Raw genomic sequence first — 26,267 nt, forward strand, 5'->3', positions numbered from 1 at the left:
CCTAAACTATACAAACTTGACATATTTAGACCCTAGACTTAAGACATAGGCTTTAGACATACTGCATCAACAGTGATGTGTGCGTGTATATACATGTTTGTACAATGAATTTTACACACGATTCAGTTTTAAATTTATAAAAATGATTTATACTTCAACATTAAAACACACACGAAAGGGCAAGTGCACCTCGTCATATATGTAGTAAAGTATCAGTAAGAACCAAGTATCGATCCAAGGATGTGGGTGTGACAACCGGTAATTAACGGCTTCTAATTACACGATTAGCAAATGTTTCAGGCCGTAATAAATAGTGAATAAGGCACGAATTAACTTAATTAGGCTATTAGAATGCCCAGTGACGCTTATCTAACGCTACCGTGTGCGTATGGTGATTTTCAAAAAAACTGCGGAACAATAAGTAGTAACGGACTGATGCTGGACAAAATACTGACAACGCCGACAAATACGACACCCAGATACATGTATAAATATAATTATCATGTATTCTGTTTTATTTTATGAACCAATATTACCCAATTATATTTTACCATTTTGGAACAATCGCTCCATACACAAAACCCATCAACAATTTTATTATAATTATTTTAGTTGGCCATATGTTCTCTAGATGTCTACAAGACTTGAATGCTAGAGTCAATACAATAATACAATACTACCAACCTTACCATCTCTGACTTCTTGATAAATGAAGACCATCATGCCATCATTCCATTCCATGTGTTGGATTTGATTGGTTAAACAAACCAACACCACATCCCCCTTTTCTTTCGACTGAAAATATGTCTCAAGATCAACATCACCATCATTTTCTAATTTGTTGAATTATTTAAATCCTACAACATGCTTGCAAACTTACTTGAGCCTCTACCTCCCATCACTCCCATGATATTTTTTATCAATATTCACGGATGACTTTATTTATTCATACATGTCTATCAAAAAAAAAAAAAAAAAAAAACTCAAACCTTCAACTCTCTCTCGGCTCTAAACTCCCAGCCAAACCTTATCCATTTCACCTTCATCCCTCAATCTCTACTACACACACATGAAAATCAGGTCCTACCCATCTCACACATCTCAAACAAAACACTTCAGATCTTAAAGGAATTGACCAACCACGGCGGTGGAGACGGTGCACGGTGGTGGAGGCGGTGCATGGCGATGGTGGGTCTCAGCGGCACTGCAGTCCACGACCCCCCCCCCTCACGAAATTTCCGATGACGATGGTGATGATGGTGATGACAAAAGACGGGGGTGTCTGATCGGCGACGATTATGGCTTCGACAAACCTTCGACAGGCCCGACGAAGCTGATGAGGATGATGAAGGTTGACTGGTGAGCTTTACTTTTCTGTTATGAACAACGATGAATGGAGTTTGGTCTCCGGCAGCCGTATCTCTCAAGTCCGAAGCAGGTGAGTTCAAAATCCTCATTTTCTTTTCAGATTCTTATAGATCCGTGTTTTCGATCCCCACTCTGGTTGGTTGTTGATTCAGGAGTTGATGTGCTGATGATGATGGCAGAAGTGGTGGCGGTTCTGTTTCGGGTCACGTTTAAGACAAGATTCAAGGCTCGGTTCAAATGTCGGGTGTCACGGATCAGTTCATTTTTGGCTCGGGTTGTGATGCGGGTTAACTCGGTCAAACCCGAGTCAACTCGGGTCAACACAGATAGCTCAGTCAACTCAGCGGTCAACTCGGTTCAGTTTAGGCACGGCCCGGTTTGACCATGGATCAGTTTTGGTTCAGATATAGTGCGGTCCGAATTCGGTCGAAGATGGTCAAACGGGTCAACATCAGGTCAACGGCAGTCAACAAAGGCAGCCGCAAGACCCGGTAAATATTTAATTGACACGAAATTTCTCTTTATACAGTTATAGATTTCACACTTATACGCGATCTGAGCTTGAACCGATTCGATTAAAAAAAATTAGTTACATTTTGATATATTCGACAAGAATTACATATACATTGTTTGTTTGTTGAATAAATTGTTGAATTTTGACAAAATACGACAACTCTTGTTGTCGGGTTATTCCAAAAACAGAGGAAACTCTACCCGATTTTCGTTAAAACCCGAATTATAAAACGCGTTTAATTCTTAACAACGACACTTATCGGAGTCTAAGTTTCTTATAAAATAAATGTAAAAGTATATTTATTTTAGTGACGTTTTATAACTTATAAGCTGAAATTATAACATTTCGACGACACGCAAGTTACAACTTAACGAAACCTGACACTTATTTAGATAAGCATAATTATCTATATTTATTCGAGCATCGACACTTCCGAATACTTTCATAAAATAAATATAACGATTTTTATTTATTTCAACGCCGTTACCTCATGTTATTTTATAAAATAAATATAATCGTCTATATTTATTTCGAACGTCGGAATTCGAGATTTATATACTTCAAACATTTAATATTCGAAAATCATATAAAATAAATATAATTAATTATATTTATTTCAATCGTCCAGATTTCGAATACACAATGAATGTACTTTCATCGTACGAAAGCTACAACGCGACGTGCCACTATCGATCTTGTAGGATCAATTACGGACCCGAACGAGTCATTCAGAAGAGTTTATGCTTGATACGAAAGGCGGAAACAAACGTATCAAGGTGAATTCAGCAAGATATACACTTTAATTGTCGATTTGACAACAATTTACAGCGAGACGACACTTCGGCAGCAGTTCGGCACTGAAACCGGAAAAGTTACAAATGATTTCGTTTGAAGGATATTTATAGCCGTTTAATTCCGCATGAAATGGTTCCAAACGGAATTAGATTTCTCACGGAATCTAATTCCGTGCGGAATTACATGAATGTTGTTTTCAAGCGGAATTACCTTTTCAAGCGAAATTACCTATTATCTCGAACTACGTGCCCTGATCTAACATTCTTAGTACAAGACTCGATACAAGACGAAGTCGACAGAAGCATGCACTAACAGACTCCTCCTCGAATGTTGACGAGTCTTAAGTGTCGAGTCTTCAACATCTTCAGTCTTTATTAGTCTTTGGGCTCTTTCGAAGTATCTGACATTGTAAAGCATCCTAAAATCTTTCTCTTTTCTTTTATCAACACTAATCGACTCTCCTTGAACAAATAATCTTCTCCTTTACCAGGATCTGAACTTGGCTCTTGGTTCTCTCTAATTCTCTTGATCAGATCTCTTGATTCCTTAAGTTTATCAGCATTATCAGCTTGCATGAACTTTATCTTCAGAATCGGAACCTGGCTCATATCTACTCAGGTATCTTCAGACTCCCCCTTTCGATATGCTAGACCGCAGTCTGGCTTTCACAGGATCAGAAGCGTGACCTGGCTTTATACTCAGACTCAGAATCCAGGCTATCCTGCACAACCTCTATCTCATAATAAATTTTAAAGATTTAACATTTGAAAAATTTATATAACCAAACTTCCCCTCAAATTTATCCAGAATGATTTATCATTTTAAAAACTTCTGAACACTACTTGTAAGCAAAAACACAAACTCCCCCTCACAAAATGATCATCATGTTTAGCACTTGGAATTTTGAAAATCAGGTCTTCAATCACCAGTTGTCGAAAATCTTTTGAATTTTTCAAAATTTTATGCTAAAACACTCTCAAATCTTTTTGGATTTTTGTTTTGAAAGAAATGCAATAAAGAAATATTTACAGACAATATTTTTGTGAGTTTGTGTAAGAGGATCATATTAGTTTTTGAGACAAATCACCAACACCGTTAAGCTTTAGACATTTTAAGTTCTAAACATTTCACCTAGATTGTCAGTATACTGATCCACTTAAATTTTCACACAAATTTCAATTGTTTCGAGATACGAGATTAATGTTTTAGAGACTTAAACTTATTCGCGTGTCCCACCACTTGAATATACTCCCGTATCCAGATCCCAATATTAGGTCTTACAGGTGAGTATACCTAGACGATATCTGTAAAGGGTTAAATGCGAAACTGTGAGAGCTCAGGTCAGAACTTCCATTCAGCAGAGAGATGACGGCTCGTCTTTTGGTGTGTTCCCTTTAGAGAATCTTTTCTTCAACAGTACATGATTAGCATTTTTCAATGTTTCATCATTTTTGTACTGAGGGTGATGCTATATTTCAAGTAAATGCAAAGTATTATACGGGGACTAGGCCATTGCTTCCACAAAATTAGAAGTCCCGGGATAATACCCCAGATATCACTGAGTATAAAGACCTAGTATCTCAGAAAGAGGGACCTTTCAAACAAGATTTCGGGGATTACCCATATATCCAAAAAATGTTACCCACGAGATAAGCAAGTTTGAAATTTATGTTTATATCTCGAAAAACAACCTACTAATTGTGTAAAAACCTACTGGCATATCCGCAGTGAGATTGTTTATCACATTTTTAACTTTACAATTCTTTAGCGTGTTGTGATAGTCCACTGATGTACTATCATTTCCTCTTTTTTCAACAAAACTCGTTTTCAAATTTTATCATGTTTTTGGCTTTTTCAAATTTTCTAATGTTTTTGGATTTTCTGAAATTTCTTACTCCCCCTAAAATTCAAAAACATTTAAAGAAATTTGAAAACAAACTGTACAAATAGAGTGACAACTGATTCGAAATGCTTCAATTCGCCATCCACTTGGCATAAACAATCAGAACTCCCCCTTACAACAAACTATTTTCCCATTATTATCTCAAAACACTTAAGTTTGTTTTAATCAAAATGGTTTTTTTGGAAAATTAGTTTTGTTGATTTTACCACTTGTAAAGTTGGGGATGAGATCATCACTTTGTTTCTTTCTTCTTTACAACGAATTGAACCCCATTTTTTAACCACTTGTAGAAAATCAAGTACAATTTAATGTCCCTGATTTACCACTTGTAGATCAAACTAATTACTACTTGTAAGTATGCATAATCAAATCTGATACAAAGAATGATGCTGATTCCTGCTCCACTCTTACCAACCTGAGAGCTCCAGCAAGTCAGGTTTTTAATCAAAGAATATATCCACCCAAGCCTGACCAGCCTTGGGTGATGCCGAGTTACCAACACTAGGGTTTGTTAAAACAGTATTGCGCACATGATGTTTGAAAATCAAAGCATTTTGACCATAAAATCAAGTTTAATTTGAAAAAGAAGGTGTAGAAATCAGAATTTGCAGCTGAATTGGTATGAATTCTTCCTCCTGAGCTCTGATACCACTTGTAGAATAGATTACGGACCCGAACGAGTCATTCAGAAGAGTTTATGCGTGATACGAAAGGCGGGAAACAGACGTATCAAGGTCAATTCAGCAAGATATACACTTTAATTGTCGATTTGATTGATTTGACAACAATTTACAGCGAGACGACACTTCGGCAGCAGTTCGGCACTGAAACCGGAAAAGTTACAAATGATTTCGTTTGAAGGATATTTATAGCCGTTTAATTCCGCATGAAATGGTTACAAACGGCATTAGATTTCACACGGAATCTAATTCCGTGCGGAATTACATGAATGTTGTTTTCAAGCGGAATTACCTTTTCAAGCGAAATTAACTATTATCTCGAACTACGTGCCCTGATCTAACATTCTTAGTACAAGACTCGATACAAGACGGAGTCGACAGACGCATGCACTAACAGATCTACATATTTCTAATTCACGACGACTAATACGACTCCGTATATATAGTTATGTTTATATATATATAAGTGTATGTATATCTTAATCACTTAGAAACTTAGTCGTTTACGAGACTTAGTGTTTATCCCGATTATAAATGGGATCCAATAACCATAATTTGGTTATTTCAAAACCAAGATAATAACACTACCTTAGAGTCGTTTAGTTAACGATTCGGTAGAGCTCGGACACGTAGTTTAGCTACGTCTAATTAGAAACTTATAATTATTTCTTGATTAGGAATGCTTTAGTTACACGCTAGCTAATACACGTTCTTGGAACGACACTACGGAATCACGCTAGGCTAGCATTGCACATGGAAGTCCAGGTGAGTTCATAACCCCCACTTTTTACTGTTTTACATTTTTATAAATGTTTTTGGGGGTGGAAATACATGCAAGTTTTGCAAAAAATAAACAACTTTTCGATGAACGAAAACTCATATTTCTAAACCGTGTTGCGAATGAATTTCAAGGAACTTAAATGGTTTACGAATGATTTCGATCAAACATACCGGTTTTACAAAACGTGCGCATATTTACGAAACGTGCATGATTTTCTAATGGGTACGGGCGACACAGTCGAGGTGATTCGACACAGTCGAGGTGATTTGACACAGTCGAGGGGATTCGACACAGTCGAGGTGATTCTACACAGTCGAGGTGATTCACACAGTCGAGGTGATTCGACACAGTCTAAGTGATTCACACACTCGAGGTGATTCTGCACAGTCGAGGTGATTCGACACAAAAAACCGTCTACACAGGTTGAGTACTTTGTGTGTCGCCGCATACGTTAATGACCTCGCGAAACATTAATAATCAACCTGTTCATAGACGCTTTACATACCCATTTACAACACTAAAACTTTCATATATTCATAAGATTCATTTGATGGAAACTCACAAATACATGAATTACAAACTTTGGTAACGTTTTTCAAGTTATACCTAAGTAAGAGGAAGCACTGATCCTGCTTACAAAGGTTCGTTTGGGCTCGGCCCATTCTCTCTCGTGCAATGCACAAAGACTCTCGTGGGCTAGACCCACAGTTTTCATATAACATGTCGAGAAAGTGATTTTACTAAATTTTCTCTACAATATTTAAACCGGTGAACAAAAGGATTTGTTTAAAATCTTTTTCGTAACAAACTATGAACTCGCTTAACTTTATGTTGACTTTTTTCGCATGTTCTTTCTTAGGTTCCATTTTCAAAACTTTGGCACGGTTGGAATAGGAGACCCATGGGAATTCGAGTACTTAGCAGGCGTTCATTTCCTAGAAGTCTTAGCTTTTTTTTGCTTCCGCTGTGCAATGAAGATACCAGTCCAGTCACGCCAGCTCCGATATTTCGGGGTGTGACAGATTGGTATCAGAGCTATAGGTTTCAGCGAATTAGGTTTCTGTAGAGATACCTAGGCTTTAACAGTGACAACTGTGTCACTTCAACCATCAAACAAATAGCAAACCAATGGAATATTGTGTTTCATACTTGGGATTTGTATAAATATGTGTATCATTTGCACATATCAATTCTTGTTCAATTTCGGGTTCTAAATCGCTTTCTGGAAGGTTATACGCGTACTGATGTGTAAATATAACCAGTTTAATGCAACAAACACTCCGTAATAGTGACATGGGCTTAACATACCTCAAATAACCTTTATACAACTTAGAAATAAGTTTTGGAAGGTTTGGTGTGCCGAAACCAAGTTAATTCGCTTACAGGGACTAAAATTGACAAACTGCGAAAGTATGCCGATTCGTACTGTAACGAACATTCCGGAACTTGATCATAAGTTAAACATACCCTAAATATCCTTTACATAGCTTAGAAATAGGCTTTGAGGGGTTCGGTATGCTAAAATAAACTTATTTGATCAAAAGAGACTAAAAGCGTCAAAAGTGCATAAGTTTGCATTTTCGCACATATCTTACGTCCTGAATACATCCGGACATCCAAAAATTTATGTAAGCATTAAAATATTTTATTTTAGTGTTTGGTATAAGAAAAATTCCATTTGTCGCGTAATTTGGATCGTTTTTGTGTTCATTACGATTTCCATCGTAATTAACCGAACAACACAACCGTACGACCAAACGAACCGACATCCGAGATGTTTTTGAGCATTTTTTAAGTTCCCTATACTTTAAGTTTATTTTAGAGCCTTGAAATGGGGTTAACGGGGCTTAAAAGTGCAAAACAAATCAAGTTTTACAAGTGTAGGGACCATTTTTGAAATTTCTGGCAGATACATTGAACTTGGTCCACTTTTGAGATTTGATGGTTTTAACCCATGGTTTTGCAATACCATGGGCTAATATTATATGGTTTTTATTATACCATGGACTCATTCTAGGGGCTCCCATGGTTTTACAAAACCATGGGCACATGTGTACGGTTATGATTAAAGTACGTTATTCGACGAACGATCTTAACGGTTCTACTACACCTATAAATACCCCCTCCATGTTGCACCTCATTTCCTCACATTTAAATCTCATTCTACACTCTCTAAGTGGAAGTATATGCTTCCTACCTGAGAGTGACTCGGGTCAAATCTTGCGGGGACCTTCTGTAAGTATTCTTTCGTGTTTTCTTTCGTTTTAGCGTTAAAGTCAAACTGTGTTAGACTTTCTGCATTGACAAGTTTATGGTCAATGCGAAGCTCGTTTGAACTTCATAACGTGAGCGTAATCACGATGGTTATAGTCCCTAGTGACTATACCTACTGATTACCACGTTATCTAGGCTCAGTGACGAGTCGTAGTTTCGGCCAAAATGCGTATTCTTGCGTATTTTGTAACCAAACTACTTTTGGGTATCAAGACCCTTTGTCTTGATACCAAACCTGTTTTTAAACTTTGTTAAACATGTTTTAACATGTTTAACTCGTCACTTTTAGAATTGTGCTTGTCTAGGGTCGTAAAGGTTAGCGATCTAAACAATCGCTTATGCTTTCGAACCCGACCCATTTGGTCAATCATTAGGATCCGACCGAACACTTTAGGTGACCATAGTTGTATAGGGAATAACCTTCCAAGGTTATACCTTATGGTCACTTCGTTTAAGTAGTTGTATGATAGGTAGTTTATATGCCTTAGGAAAATTACCAAAATACCCTTTTTGCGCCAAAATTCATTTTAAGCATAAGTAACATAACTTTTGACATCTAAACTGATTTGGCAACAATATTAAACATGTTAAGGCATATCTTACTTGTCATAGGGCTAGTTAGGCGGTCCGAACGCGTTTTACGCGAACGACGCGTTAAAGTAGCATAAGCTACCTAAACGGGTCGTAACGGGTCAAAAGCACTTAGGATAGGTTTCGTTTTAGTATATAGGCTTTGTTAAACCATATTACATAAGTTCCCACACTTATTTGGTTTACAAACCCTCGTACTACCCGATCCTCCGATAGGTCCGTTTATTAATGTAGATACCTATAGTAGGTGGCGTTTGATTCCGTGATCCCTCTAGCTTTGCTTGGTGGACATCTAAAGTCTATTGAGCAATCTCAAGTGAGTACATAGTCCCCTCTTTTACTGTTTTTCAAACATTTTGGGGTGAAACACATGTGCCTACTTGTTACTTTCACGCTTTCCATGTTTTCATATCATATACTTGCTATGTTCATTAGTACACTATTAGTACATGATTTCATTATGTTTTTGCTATGTATGTCCATTGTGTGCATACTTAGTACATCGTTTTACATGACATTTTATGCTATGTATGTTTGCTTAGCGCATACTTAGTACATTTGATTTACATTACATTTCACGCTATGTATGTCCATTTAGTGCATACCTAGTGCATTGTTTTACATCACATGCTGTGTATGTTCATCATACTTAGTACATTTGATTTACATTACCTTTTCATGGTATGTATGTTCATCATACTAGTACATTGTTTTACATCACATCACATGCTATGTATGTTCATTTAGTTCATACTTAGTACATTCACATCACATCACATCACATGCTTACATTTTGGTATGACATTTGGTTTGTTTAAATGGGACAATATACATTCATTAACATTGATCACGTCGTTCGTTAGTAGGTAGTGGTACCATAGGAATTGACAACTCCCGTTCCTGACATCCTAGGTATGTTTGGGTGGAAGGAATGACCGAATTCGATATACATTTACACAGATAGACCTTTAAATTCGTTTAGGGGTTTATCGCCACAGTCGCAAAGCTTGAATGTATGCATTTTCACAACACCGCATAGATGTTTGTATCAGTATAGCATGCATTTCCACAAAACATAACTTTGATTTAAACCAAGTTTTACTTCAATACTTTGTTTTGTGCATTTTACCTATGGTTTAGTTGATGCATTTCACTAGCCATACATATCATTTTGGTTATACATTACATGATTTACATCTTGACATAAACATTTTGACATATTATTCAATACATTTAGCAATTGGTTTAAACATAGACATCTTACATTGGTGGTTTGTTTCGGTAAGTGATTTAAGTAACGAGGCGTGTGTAATATGATACAAGCATGGTGGATACGCCACTGGTACTTCCTATATATAAGTGTTTGTATGATATTACATATCGCAGCGTTGTTTAAATCATTTCAGTTTAGACATATAACATATTTTTCACAAGACATTGTTTTACAAACAACTTATTTTATATAAACTCCTTTTTACTTGGTTATTCCTTTAACCTTACATTACTCTTTTACATATCATCTACCTTATCATTGCTTTTCAAATGATTTATAAAACAAAAACATTTTAGAAGGATCATGACTGACTTTTGTTAAACAACTTTTTTTTCTAAACTTATAAGTCATGAATCCTAAATCAATAAAACCTATGTACTCGCCGGCATTTTTATGCTGACGTACCTATTTTCACATGTGTTTCAGGAGATGATGCATAGGATTGGTCAAGATACATATAGGCGGACTTGGGCCTTAGTGACAATAACAGACGCAAGACTAGTTAATTATGTTATACATCTTTGTTTGTTAAGACATTGTAACTCATTTAATCAATAAAACAAAATTTCAATTTTTCCATGTGTTATGAAACAATGATTCTGTTACAACACTCCCCGACGATTCCGCCACGTTTTGTTGTTTTACGTGGTCGGGGTGTGACAGAAAAGTTTGTATCAGAGCTCATGGTTATAGGGAATTAGGTTATTAGTAATGCTTTGACCTAGTCTACTTATGACAAAATTCATTAAAGGTCCTCACGTAGGAACTGTGATTATTAACTCGCGCAAATGCCATTATATTAGGTCGTCTATGCTTTCTTAATTACCGGAGCAGTTAATCTACGTGGAATGAAACGCTATTGCGTAACTATACGTGAAACTTAAACTACACGTCAGCGGATGTCGAAGTACATCACACATGACTTTCGAGGTAAGGCCTTTGGAAAACACGATTGGCCACGACAACAACGATGCTAATCCCATCAGCGGGGGAACTACTGATCGAAAAGAGGCAATTTGCCACGAGATCCTGCAAGCGACACGAATCATGCTGAGGTACGTTTAACTGGGATTTCACAACAATCTATACTTAGTCTGAAGAGACTCACAATTGTTGGCGCTGTGAAAGAAGTCACACGTCTTCGCATTCTCCCTACCTCAACAATGGCGACTACGATATGTTCGACATTCCATGGTAATGTCGTCTAACAACAGGTTATCACCCGAATTTCCAGGTAAAGTCCTTAAATTTCTTTTATTGAAATTTCGAATTTTGCATCTAATGAGTAGTTTTTTTTTTTTTTTTTACATTTCTACTCCCCCTAATAGTCATTGCACCACAAAGATTTTCTTCCATGATAGCAAACACACAATTGTTTTATTTTTGATGAATTCATATGTACGCATGCATTGTTTGTCGCGCATGTGGTTCGTTGATCCGTGAAGACCATTGGAGGGCTTCACTCCAAATTGTCGTTTTAACAAAGCTCAAATATCGTTCGCTATACTTGATCTTTGCATTGTGATCTAGATGACCCGCATTGTTTCGAAGTGTTGACTTTTTGATATCGAGTCAACGAACTAGTTGAAACTCTTTTCTTTTGAATACATTACATGGTTTGTTCATTGTAACCATGTCGAAATTCTCTTGTCAACACATGCATTCATTGTTGGAATGTGACTAAACCAAGTTCAATTGTTGAACTTGCTCGTAATATATAATCGATTCAAGATTCCATATGATGGATTGAGGCCATCATATTCGAAATAATCCCAACAAGCACTTCATTTTCTTTGAACCATTGCATGCTTGTTTGGTTTTCGACTTCATTGAATCGTTTCCTTGATCACGATCACCTTGTGGTGACGTTCTCACAAATTTGAAGCTTGCGCTAATCTCGTTGCTCACATCGTGTACAGATTTAAATATTTATTTATTTGTTTATTGATATTAAATATGTTTTGTTGATTTATCATGTTAAAGCAGTCTTAATACAATTGTGTGTTAAGACAATGGTACACAAGTTCATGTCATATTTCGGTGTGCCTCTTAACGGATCTTTCATCATCGAGCAGACATTTTGATGATATTCATTGCTTTTCATCGTTACTCGAAAACATTGTTTATTTGTCTCGTTTTCAATTGAAGATCTGATGAGAATTGTTTGAAACAGATATTCAGATTTACTTCGTTGAATCTCTCACTTGATTTCAAAACAAGGTGGTGCTTGTTCAGTAACCACTATTATTGAATTATTTCGATCACTACGACACCTTGCGGTGTCAGTATAAACTCGTAGCTTGGGCTAATAATGATCGAGCGTTCATGCAAAACACAGGTGATATTTGTTCGATCACCGCTATTATTGAATTGTTTCATTCACTACGACACCTTATGGCGTCGATATAAACTTGTTGCTTGTGCTAATCACGATCAGTCGTTTCATGCGAAACTATTTATGCTTTTCGTTGGACACATCATTCAAACAGTCTTAATGCAATTATGTATTAAGACGATGATACACCAGGTTCGGTTGTATTTCATTTCGGTGTATTCTTGCAACTCAATAATGTCAACACGTTGATTTTATTCATTTAATGGTTCAATAGTTGACAAATCATTTTGTGATTCTATTTATTTGAGCTTGTTGATTTCGAGTTTCAATTATATAACAACCAACACAAGTTTCCATTGGGAGTGAATTCTATTGTTTCAAAAATTGATTTGCATATTGTGAACGTTCATTTGGAATCCTATTTGTCAAAATTCCTCTTTTGTTGAACCCCGTAAACTTGATCGCATTGGTGATAGTATCACTACGCTTCGTTCACTTGACATCGATTTTTGGAACAAACTCAGTTGAACCGTTAGGTTCTTATTGACGCAAAATGACCATGAATTCACATAATTCGAATAAGTCTTGATTCGATTACACGGTCATTCAGTTTGTTATTATTCGGACTTACCTAGGAATGACACAACTCTAAGGAGATAACATAGTCTAAATTTTGAGGACGAATTTTTTGCAACAGGGGGAGAATGTGACAACCGGTAATTAACGGCTTCTAATTACGCGATTAGCAAACGTTTCAGGCGGTAATAAATAGTGATTAAGGCACGAGTTAACTTAATTAGGCTATTAGAATGCCCAGTGACGCTTATCTGACGCTACCGTGCGCGTATGGTGATTTTCAGAAAACTTGCGGAACGATAAGTAGTAACGGACTAATGCTGGACAAAATACTGACAACGCTGACAAATACGACACCCAAATACATGTATAAATATAATTATCATGTATTCTATTTTATTTTATGAACCAATATTACCCAATTAAATTTTGTTTAAACTATTTTTATAGTAAGCTTTGATATTTTACCATTTTGGAACAATTGCTCCATACACAAAACCCATCAATAATTTTATTATAATTATGTTAGTTGGCTATATGTTCTCTAGATGTCTACAAGACTTGAATGCTAGAGTCAATACAGTAATACAATACTACCAACCTTACCATCTCTGACTTCTTCATAAATGAAGACCATCATGCCATCATTCCATTCCATGTGTTGGATTTGATTGGTTAAACAAACCAACACCACATCCCCCTTTTCTTTCGACTGAAAATATGTCTCAAGACAAACATCACCATCATTTTCTAATTTCTTGAATTATTTAAATCATACAACATGCTTGCAAACTTACTTGAGACGCTACCTCCGATCACTCCCATGATATTTTTTTATCAATATTCATAGATGACTTTATTTATTCATACACTAGGTTTTTACCCGGGATTGCTTCCCGGACTCGGGAAAGTTATTTAGATTAATTAATTACTATTTGTTTGTAATACGACCACAATACGTCAACCATCTCATTCGATACACATCAATGTCTTCAAATAACTGGATTAGATCATGAACTCATATTAGAGGACAAACAAAAGCACAACAGGACCATATGAATAATATCATTTCCGCTTTTACATCAATGCACTTATCTGATAGGGTAATTTGGAATTTTGAAAAAATCTTTGTTTTTGTACCTCTTTTACAAAATAAGGTGTTGACCAAATTTGAAACAGATGTTAACCAAAAGTCAATAAGATATTGACAAATAGTTAAACAAATGTTGAGCTTAAACAGATGTTTGGTTTAAGGCCTAACATCTGTTTATGGCCAAACATCTGTTAAAGGTCGAACATCTGTTTAAGTCCAAATATCTGATATAGAAGAAGAACATCTGTTTAAGGCAAACATCTGTTTAAGGTCAAACATGTGTTTAAAGTCAAACAACTGTTTAAGTCCAAACATCTGATATAAAAGGCCAAACATTTGTTAAATGCCAAACATCTGTTTAAGCCTTAATCATCCCACAAAGTAATCGGACACTTTTGGCCTCTAAAATATTAACATAAAACATAATAACATCAAGCAACCTTATAATGGTTTAAACGTCAAAATGCAACAACTTAATAAAAAGAACGCACTCAATGTCTTCAAGTCTAAGATTAAGTCTCTTGCCCTTGCTCCCATCATTCTTTGACGTATCCTCTAGATTGAAACATACATCCACATAACCAATCCAATCTATAAACAAAAATATATTGTGAAAAGAAAACAACATTAAGAAGTGATAACAACAAAAGAAAAAAAAAACAATAAGACAAAACGATAGATATATATCATGTAGTGATTTACATACCAATAACTGTATTAACTTCAAATTTATTTTTAACAACATCCTTGAGGTTAACGAAATTAAAACGGTATTCGGTCCAGACCAGTCAAAGCATTTCTCAACAGAAGTATAGAAATACAGTGATATTTTGTCATTTCTCTTGGTATACTTAGCAGAGGACTTATTAGTAGCAAGAGAAGGTTTGGTGATAAGAAGACATTCATCCAACTGAAGAAATTCCTTGAATTTTCCTAGCATCTTATGCAAACAGCCGGCTTGAATCATAGTTCCCTAAGAATATGAAACATCCGATTAAATAAAAAAAGTGTTATATTCATTTGGATCTTCATATGTCCAAAAAAATTATAAGACAACTATATACGGTACCATCTCATCCATGAAGATCATATCAAGACGATATATTTCATTTTTGTTATTATTCATCATCTTCTTCGAAATGCTAACAATCTTCACTCTAATCGAATAGTTGTTTGAGAATGTATTAAGATCGTTAAGCATGCTAGCCTTTGCAACCTCCATTTGAAGACTGTACATAAAAAAAAGAATATGCAAAATATAAGTATTGTTAAACGTAATATGATAATACAATAAGCATGGATGTTCTTAAAAAAATATCAAGGTTGGACTTCAAGCTTACCGATTATCCAATAAAAATTTTAACTGAATGTAGTGGCAAATGTAATTTAAAATGTAGGGAGAGTATATCTTTATATGCTGGTTTATTAAAGTAATAAAATATTAGAAATGATATGCAAAGTAGGCAAAAAAAGAGAAAGAACGTCAATTTTAAATTACCATTTTGTATATTTAGAATTTCAAAATTACTGACTTGATTTCAAAGCAATTGTCATGATTTCTTTTCTATATTTTATTTTAAATTTAATTAAGAAATAATAACCGTTAATTTGAAATTCACATTTTCCTTAACTCAAATGTCCAAAGCTCAAGAAATTAGCATTAATTACTGATTTGATTTACAACAAATAGTCATTAACATCCAAGTGTATAGGAATTTTATTTGAAATTCACATTTTGCTTAACCAAATATAAACACTTAAACACTGTTAACATCCAAGTGTATAGGAATTTTATTTTATTAAAATAAAGATGAAACAACTATTCAATTAATAGTACAGATGAAACCACTGAAGTGATGTGATAAAAAAACTGTTCCTAAACACTGTTACATATAAACACTGATGCCATAAAAATCGTTACATATAAAACACTGAGGTAATGACAACTAACAACCTAACAGTCTATAAAACATTCATGGGGAAAACACTGTTACATATAAACATTGTTAACATAAACAAATAAACAAACATAGAATAACTAAAGTTGATGCTGAACCACTGTTGTAGTTTGACACTGTTATTGGACGTCATAAATTTCAGATTTAATTTCAAAGGTAAAAGTAGTGTATATTCTTACATGCTGCTTTATTAAATTAATTAAATATTACAAATGATATGCAAAGTAGGAAAAAAAAGAGAGAACGAAATTTGAAATTACCATTTTGAATATTTTGAATTTCAAAATTACTGACATTGTCAGTAACTACTGACTTGATTTGAAAGCAAATGCCATAATGACTTTTTTAAATTTTATTTTAACTTTAATCAAGATATAATAACCGTCAATTTGAAATTCAAAATTTGCTTAATCAAATGTTCAAAGCTCAAGAAATCAGCATTACTTACTGATTTGATTTGAAACAAATAGTCATCAAGAATTTTTTTTAATTTTTTAATTTAACTTTAAATTTTATTATAAAAATAATGTTGGTGGAACTCTTATGTAATTGGAATGTAAAGATTAGGTATAAATGGTAATTTGATTGTAATTCTAGTTTTCATTTGATAATTTCAATGTATCACAAATTAACAACATCAATAATAAAAATGTGAGCTCTGACTATTTTTTTAGGGAAACCGCTGATGGTCAATATCAGTGAATGTCAACAATGTAAAAGTGAACAGTGGCTATTTTTTCCAATCAATGGATACCAACCAGTTTTCGAAACCCTGATGTTCGGTCGGTCAGTGGTCAACATGGAGATTGAAGAAACAGAGGTTGTATTTCAGCAGTGGAATACTTGAACAATCAAATGTGATAAATAGTGTTACATATAAACAACAGTCCTAAACACTGTTACATATAAACACTGATGCCATACAAATGCTTACATATAAAACACTGAGGTGATGACATCTAACAACCTAACAGTCTTTAAAACATTGATGCGGAAAACAATGTTCAATATAAGCACTGTTAACATAAACAAATAAACAATAGAATAACTAAAGTTGATTCCGAACCACTGTTGTAGTTTGACACTGTTGTTGGACATCATAAATTTCAGATTTAATTTTCAAAGGTAAGTAGTGTATATATTTATACGCTGCTTTATTAAATTAATTAAATATTAGAAATGATATGCAAAGTAGGAAAAAAAAGAGAGAACGAAAAATTTAAATTATCATTTTGCATATTTTGAATTTCAAAATTAATGATATTATCAGTAACTACTGACTTGATTTGAAAGCAAATGTCATAATGACTTTTTTAAAATTTATTTTAACTTTAATCAAGATATAATAGCCGTCAATTTGAAATTCAAAATTTGCTTAATCAAATGTCCAAAGCTGAAGAAATCAGCATTAATTACTAATTTGATTTGAAACAAATAGTCATCAAGAATTTTTTTTATTTTTTAATCAAACTTTAAATTTTATCATGAAAATAATGTTGGTGGAACTCTTATGTAATTGGATGTCAACAATGTAAAAGTGAGCAATGGCTATTTTTCCGATCAGTAGATACCAACCAGTTTTGGAAACACTGATGTTTGGTCAATCAGTGGTCAACAGGGAGATTGAAGAAACAGAGGTTGTATTTCAGCAGTGGAATATTTTGAACAATCAAATGTTTGAACCAATTTCAAGAATACTATACCCAAACAATCAAGATGAGGTGCTTAATATTCATCCAAGTGTATAGGAATTTTTTAGTATAAAAATGAAACAACTATTCAATTAATAGTACAGATCAAAACACTGAAGTGATAGGATAAATTATGTTACATATAAACACTGTTAAAATAAACAAAGATAGAATAAACACTGTTAACATAAACAAAGATAGAACAACTAATGTTGATGGGGAACCACTGTTGTTGGAGAGTGTTTCACATTTTGTTGATCAGTGCTTGTCTGGACTTTGGTCTTGATCAGTGGTTTTTCATAATTGAACAATGGATGATGTTTATCAAACTTTATGTACAACCATCGTTATATCCAACACTTGTTAGGCAGATCTGCAAAGGATTTCAAATGAATCAATACACCAATAAACAATAAATGAAGACGTTAGAAATACAAAAAAAACAAATCACACCAATTTAAGTTACCTTGGTGATGTCCTAAACTTTTGTACTGGTGTTACCTATCAACACACCTGGTATCACCTTTCACATTTCCATCTCCTCAACAACCGTCCGGCAGAGGTTGCTTCTAATCAACAAACTCTATAAACCAACAAAAAAGCTTTAGAAAGACAAAGTATAAAACATATCAAAATAAATCTACTCTTAATCACATGATACAACAAAGCAAACATACCAGAGTCACCGATTAAGAGGAGCTTGTACAAAAGCGTTCATCGAGTACGATAAAAAACCCTAGGAGATCTGTTTCTTCTTCTGAGGATAGAAAAGGCTTCATCATGTTCAGTATGAGAAAATAGATAAAACGAAATAAAATTTCTGAATAAAAAAATAGATCTTACATGATTATTCTCTTCTTCAACCACTCGACGGTACATGATTTAGGGTTTCAAACGTAGATGTATCCAATAGAAGTAACCTCTGCCGTACATGTGACATCTGTGCTTGTAATCATTGTAAACAGTTCAATTATCAATGAAATGAAGTTATTTGATCCCAATGTTTGTTTGTTGATGTTTGATGTTTTTCATGTTTTGACTTTTATTCGATTTCAAACTCTATATCACTTTCTGGAGAGTTATACGCAAACTGGTGCGTAAACGCAATCAGTTTAACATGACAAATACTCCGGAACATCAATTTATGCTTAACATACCTTAAATAACCTTTACATAACTTAGAAATAAGTTTTGAAGGCTTTGGTATGGCAAAATCAAGTTAATTCACTTACAGGGACTAAAATTGACAAACTGCGAAAGTATGCCAATTTGAACTGTAACAAACATTCCGGAACATGCCCATAAGTTAAACACACCCTAAATATCCTTTACATAGCTTAGAAAAAGGCTTTGAGGGGTTCGGTGTGCTAAAATAAACTTTTGAGTCATTCAGGGACTAAAAGCGTCAAAAAGTGCATAAGTTTGCATTTTCGCGCATAACTTACGTTCTGAATACTTCCGGACATCCAAAAATTTATGTAAGCATTAAAATATTATGTTTTAGTGTTTGGCATGAGAAAAATCCATTCGTCGCGCAATTTGGATCATCTTTCGCGCTTATGCGCATTCCGTCGTAATTAAGCGAATACCGTACGAACAAACGAACCGACATCCGAGATATTTTTGAGCATGTTTTGAGTTCCCTACACTTTAACTTCATTTTAGAGCCCTGAAATGAGGTTAACGGGGCTTAAACGTGCCAAAAAATGGGCCAAAATACATGTTTCTGAAGTGCAGGGACTAAAATGCAATTTTTGAATACTTAGCCATGCGGCCCGCGTGAGCCCATGTGCATATCTTAAACGGGCTGCCTGAGATGCCCAGTAACAGAAAAACCAGTTTCTGAAACAGCAGCTGGTTTGCAGGGTTTTTGGACATGGTTTTGATCATTCTATGGGCCAATTTTGATGGTTTTTGAGAGCCCATGGTATCCAAATACCATGTGCCCACTTGTACGGATGAGATCAAAGCTCAATCTTCGAGAAACGATCCTAACGGCTCTTGAAAATCTATAAATACCTACTTGCTTTCACTTGCATTCCTCACATTTGATCTGATTCTTGCTCTCTAAGTGGAAGTATTTGCTTCCTACCTGAGAGTGAATCGTGTCAAAGCTTGCGGGGACCTTTTGTAAGTATTCCTTCGTTCTTTTCGTTCATTTCTATCGTTAAAGTCAAACTGCGTTTGACTTTCTGCATTGACCACTTTATGGTCAACGCGAAGTTCGTTTGAACTTCATAACGTGAGCGTAATCACGATGGTTATAGTCCCTAGTGACTATACCTACTTATTACCACGTTATCTAGGCTCAGTGACGAGTCGTAGTTTCGGCCAAAATGCGTTTTCTCACGTATTTTGTAACCAAACTACTCTAGGGTATTAAAACTGTTTGTTTTAATACCAAACCTGTTTTCTAACTTTACTAAACATGTTCTAGCATGTTTAGCTCGTCGCTTTTAGATTTGTGCTTGTTTAGGGTCGTAAAGGTAAGCGATCTAATCAATCGCTTATGCTTTCGAACCCGACCCATTTGGTCGATCATTAGGATCCGACCAAACATTTTAGGTGACTATAGTTGTATAGGGAATAACCTTCCGAGGTTATACCTTATGGTCACAATGTTTAAGTAGTTGTATGATAGGTAATGTATGTGCCTTTGGTAAATTACCAAAATACCCTTTTTACGCCAAAATTCATTTTAAGCCTATGTAACATAATTTTTGGTATCTAAACTGATTTAACAACAATTTTAAACGTGTTAAGGCATATCTTGCTTGTCATAGGGCTAGTTAGGCATTCCAAATGCGTTTTACGCAAACGACGCGTTAAAGTAGCATAAGCTACCTAAGCGGGTCGTAACGGGTCAAAAGCACTTAGGATAGGTTTCGCTTTAGTACGTAGGCTTTGTTAAACCATGTTACATAAGTTCCGCTACTTATTTGGATTACAAACCCTCGTACTACCCGATCCTCCGATAGGTTCGTTTATTAATGTAGATACCTATATAGGTGCCGTTTGATTCCGTGATCTTCTAGCATTGCTTGGTGGTTATCCTACGACTTCTAAGCAATCTCAAGTGAGTACATAGTCCCCTCTTTTACTGTTTTTCAAACATTTTGGGGTGAAACACATGTGCCTACTTGTTACTTTCATGCTTTCCATGTTTTCATATCATATGCTTGTTATGTTCAATGGTAGACATATAGTACATGCTTTTCATCGTGTTTTTGCTATGTATGTCCATTGTGTGCATACTTAGTACATCGTTTTACATGACATTTTATGCTACGTATGTTCGTTTAGCGCATACTTAGTACATTGTTTACATTACCTTTTCACGCTATGTATGTTCATCATACTTAGTGCATTTGTTTTTCATCACATGGTTACATATTGGGTATGACATTTGGATTGTTTAAGTGGGACCATATACATTCATTAACTTTGATCACGCCGCTCGTTAGTAGGTAATGGTACCATAGGAATTGACAACTCCCGTTCCTGACATCCTGGGTATGTTTGGATGGAAGGAATGACCGAATTCGATTTAAACATAAAAACCGATAGACCTTTAATTTGTTTAAAGGTTTATCACCACAGTCACAAGGCTTGAATGTATGCATTTTTACAATACCATATAAATGTTTGTATTCAGTGTAGCATGCATTTCCACAAAACATAACGTTGATTTAAACTGAGTTTTACTTCAATACCTTGTTTTGTGCATTTTCACCTATGGCTTAGTAGATACATATTTCACTTGCCATACATGACATTTTGTTTACACACTACATGATTGACATTTGACATAGACATTTTGACATGGTTTTCACAATGACATTTGACAATTTGGTTTAGACATGGGCAAATTTACATTGGTGGTTTGTTTGGGAAAGTGGTTTAAGTAACGAAACGTATGTAATGTGATACAAGCATGGTGGATACGCCGCTGGTACTTCCTATATATAAGTGCTTGTATTGTATTACATGTCGTAGCATTATTTAAATCATTCAATTTGGATTTATACATTTTTACAAATAACATATTTTTTACAAGACATTATTTTACAAAACAGATTATTTATTACAACTTATTTTACTTGGTTATTTATTTAACCATACACTATTCTTTTACTTATACATATCATCTGATTTTATCACTCTTTAAACGATTTACAAAACAAAACAAATTTACAAGGTTCATGACTAACTTTTCTTAAACATTTTCTTAAACATAAGTCATGAATCCTATTTTCACAAAACCTATGTATCTCACAGGCATTTTTATGCTGACGTACCTATTTTCACATGTATTTCAGGAGCTAATGCATAGGACGTTCGTGACACGCTAGGGTGGACTTGGGCCTTAGTGACAATAAAATGAAGCTAGATTAGATAAAACTTGTTATGTACTCTTTGTTTCAGTTATTTTAAGACGATGTAACTCGTTTGTTTGATTCAATAAAATATAACTTTGTATGCCATGGTTGTGAAACAATAATTCTGTTACAACACTCCCCGACGTTTCCGCCACGGTTTGATGTTTTACGTGGTTGGGGTGTGACAGAAGAGTTGGTATCAGAGCCAATGGTTATAGGGAATTAGGTTATTAGTAATGCTTTGACCTAGACTATAACCTTTCTAGGACCCCAACACAAGTTATCTTGTGTTTAGATCTTAAAACATGCACTTCACCTATCCTTAGGTGATCACCAAAACAAGAACCCAGTTTTCTAAAACGATTTTTTGAAAAACAATCCTCTGTTTTTAAATGATTTCATATATGGTTTTGAACCCTTTTTGGTTTTTCAATTTGATTTTGAAACTTTATCATTTGTTTTTGAATGATTCTTTTGGCCTTGTGCCTTCCAAGTTTTCAAAATCTCGTCAAAGTTTTGGGTTCTAAATAGTGTGAACACGTGCAAACTGGAAGGGTGAATGCCTGTACCCTGGGTTTTCTGTCTAAGGCTAGAGTGTTCGTACAAATCCAAATAATCGGACCAGTCACTCTTACCTGGGAACTCCTGGGGTGAGTGTTCACTTGTAGGCGAGCATGTCTTCGCTAAGCATTATTTATGAACCCATTTACTTTGATTAGTCACTGTGTGTCGTTTGTTTGCTTTGTGATACGGACAAATGACCACCATCCTTGCTTTGTTGATTTTGTTTCATCTCATTCTTTTCATCTAATCATCTCACTCGTTTCCTCTCGTGTTTTCCTCTTTTTAGCATGCCTCCTCGACATAAAAACCCGTTGTCTAATGCCGAAATGGCAGACATTCTGGCACAGCACATGGCTGCCGCACTCCCAAACATTATCGCTTAGATAAACCAAGCCAACAACAATCAGAACGCTCCTTGTAACTTCAAGAGCTTCAATTCGGCTAAACCACTCAAGTTCAGTGGTACTGAGGGGGCAACTGGGCTCCTTCAATGGTTTGAGAGCATTGAGAGTACATTCCGTCACGTTCTGTGTCCAGAAAATAGGAAGGTCGAGTTCGCCTCTAGTGTATTTCAGAAGAGGGCGCTTACATGGTGGAACGGGGTTATGAGAGATCGTGGTGCTGAAGTTGCTTTAGCACAGACATAGGCTGAATTGAGAACTCTTATGATGAGGGAGTTTTGTCCTCGTCATGAGCTACGAAAATTGGAGAGGGAGTTTGATGATCTGAAACAGGTTAGTGGTGAGCACAGGGCGTATACTGATAGATATGAAGAGCTGAGCTTATTATGCCCAGCAATGGTCACCCCACTCGACAAGGCTATCGAGAGATACATCGATGGTCTACCTGACCCCGTACAAGACATCGTTACTGGTAATAATCCTACCACTGTCCGTCAGGCAATCGAGTTAGCTGCGACGTTGACTGAGTCACAGATTCGAAAGGGTAAGTTGCACAGAATGGGTGACAAGAAGGGTAAGAAATAGGAGTCTGACAAAGGGGATAGCAAGAAAGGCAAAAACAAGAAGGGGAATGATTCTGGTTCCTCAAAGGGCTCTAGGAAGCGAAAGGCTTCCCAGAATTTTTCCATCACTGCCCAACAGAACCAGGCAGCTCCTAATCAGCCTGCGCAGCCTCCAGCAAAGAAGCGGTATGAAGGGAATGCACCTTTGTGCAATAGGTGCAATAGTCATCATCATCAGCAACTTCCGTGCCGTTTCTGTACCAACTGTGGGAAGTCTGGACATGTTACAGAAGTTTGTCGTTCTGCTCGAAATCAGGTCGCTCAACAAGTTGCTCAGCCTCCTGCTCAGCAACAGGGTCAAGCTGCACGACCTCACTATCCTCCTGGCTCGTGCTTTAATTGCGGAGACCTGACCCATTATCGAAACCAGTGTCCAAGGCTGGTTAATGCGAATCCAGTTCAGGCTCAGGCTCGTGGACGAGCTTTTAACATGAATGCTGTTGAGGCGCAAGCAGATAATGAGGTGGTGAACGGTACGTTCTTTGTTAATAATCAACCCGCGTCTGTTCTTTTTGATTCAGGGGCCGATAAGAGTTTTGTGTCGTTGTCTTTTGAGCCATTGCTTCGCGTGTCTAGAACGAAACTAGGTAAGCCTTTGACAGTAGAAGTTGCTAATGGAGAACCCATTATTCTTGATTCGGTTCTTCGCAACTGCCAGTTGAACCTTAACGACCATCTTTTTCCCATTGACCTCACGTCTATGCAACTTGGAAGCTTCGACATTATTGTGGGTATGGATTAGTTAGCCAAGCATCGCGCAGAGGTAGTTTGTTTTGAGAAGATTGTTCGAGTTCCGCTTTCGTCAGGCGAGATTCTACAGGTTCGTGGTGAAAAACCTGTTAGTAGCCTCAAGCTTATGTCCTGTTTTCAAGCTCAGAAGTATCTGCGAAAGAACTATGTGGCCTTTTTGGCACATGTTACAGCAGATAAGGGCCAAGGTAAGTCTATTCAAGATATCCCTGTTGTTCGGGATTATCCGGAGCTTTTCCCTGAAGAGTTACCTGGTCTACCTCCTGCACGCCAAGTCGAGTTCCGTATTGACCTCGTACCTGGTGCAAATCCCATTGCCAGAGCTCCATATCGTCTTGCACCATCCGAGATGCAAGAACTGTCTAAGCAGCTTCAAGAGCTTTCTAACAAAGGTTTTATCCGTCCTAGCTTTTCACCTTGGGGTGCTCCCGTTCTTTTTGTCAAGAAGAAGGATGGATCCTTCAGAATGTGTATCGATTATCATGAGCTGAATAAGCTTACCATCAAGAATCGATATCCCCTACCTCGCATTGATGATCTCTTTGACCAGTTACAGGGTGCTACTTGCTTTTCGAAGGTCGATCTTCGTTCTGGGTATCATCAACTTCGTGTGCATGAAGAGGATATTCCCAAGACAGCATTCCGCACTCGATATGGGCATTATGAGTTCACAGTCATGCCATTCGGTTTGACCAATGCTCCTGCTGTATTTATGGACTTAATGAATAGGGTCTGCAAGCCTTATTTAGATAAGTTCATCATCGTTTTTATTGATGATATCTTGATTTATTCTAAGACGCGAGCTGATCATGAGCAACATCTTCGTCTTACTCTGGAACTCCTAAAGAAAGAGCAACTTTTTGCCAAGTTCTCCAAGTGTGAATTTTGGCTTAAGGAAGTTCAATTTTTGGGACATATTGTCAACGAACAAGGTATTCATGTAGATCCCTCCAAGATCAGTGCGATTAAGGATTGGGATACGCCTACTACTCCTACTGAGGTTCGTTCTTTTCTTGGTCTTGCGGGTTATTACCGCCGCTTCATCGAGAACTTCTCAAAGATTGCAGTTCCTCTAACTGCTCTAACTCAGAAGAACAAACCCTTTGAATGGGGTTTTAAACAAGAGGAAGCATTTCAGACCTTGAAGCAGAAGCTTTGTGATGCACCTATTCTGACCTTGCCTGAGGGCAATGATGATTTCGTCGTTTACTGTGACGCATCGAAGTTGGGTCTTGGCTGTGTTCTGATGCAAAGGAACAAAGTCATAGCCTACGCATCTAGACAATTGAAGGTACATGAGAGAAACTACACCACTCATGATCTTGAGTTAGGTGTAGTTGTTTTCGCTCTCAAAATCTGGAGACATTATTTGTACGGCACAAAATGCGTGGTTTTCACTGACCACAAAAGTCTTTAGCACATTTTCAATCAGAAAGAACTCAACATGAGGCAAAGACGTTGGGTCGAACTCTTAAACGACTATGATTGCGAAATTCGCTACCATCCCGGTAAAGCGAATGTTGTGGCTGACGCATTAAGTCGTAAGGAACGTACTAAGCTTCATTGTGTTCGTGTTCAATCTGATGTTTAAGCTCGATCTGATATCCAAGCACGCATATCTCAGGCTCAACATGCTTGTGTTTCACAAGATTTGATGGGTAAAGAATTACCCTATCACATTAAGCCTGATCTTGTTCTGAAAGAAGATGGATCGTATT

The 26,267-nt window shown here is 36.1% G+C and overlaps 1 protein-coding gene across 3 annotated transcripts in view; it reads left to right on the plus strand.

Annotated features, from left to right (window-relative positions):
• The first annotated feature begins 620 nt into the window (after positions 1–620).
• LOC110894434 overlaps positions 621–26,267 on the plus strand; it is a 40,730-nt gene continuing 15,083 nt past the window's right edge. Inside the window, exons 1-3 of one of the 3 annotated variants that reach the window (XR_004884434.1) lie at positions 621–1,438; positions 1,521–1,859; positions 5,938–6,021. Coding sequence is in view for 1 of the 3 variants with exons in the window: in XM_022141665.2 (XP_021997357.1) it covers positions 1,390–1,438 (49 nt within the window). In the remaining 2 variants the exon portion in view is untranslated. Of the gene's footprint in view, positions 1,439–1,520; positions 2,259–5,937; positions 6,022–26,267 lie in introns of those variants that run through there. The other 2 variants (XR_002566319.2, XM_022141665.2) reach the window with 2 other exon arrangements.

Source organism: Helianthus annuus, chromosome 16 (genome assembly GCF_002127325.2).
Source record: "Helianthus annuus cultivar XRQ/B chromosome 16, HanXRQr2.0-SUNRISE, whole genome shotgun sequence".
Classification (NCBI taxonomy): domain Eukaryota; kingdom Viridiplantae; phylum Streptophyta; class Magnoliopsida; order Asterales; family Asteraceae; genus Helianthus; species Helianthus annuus.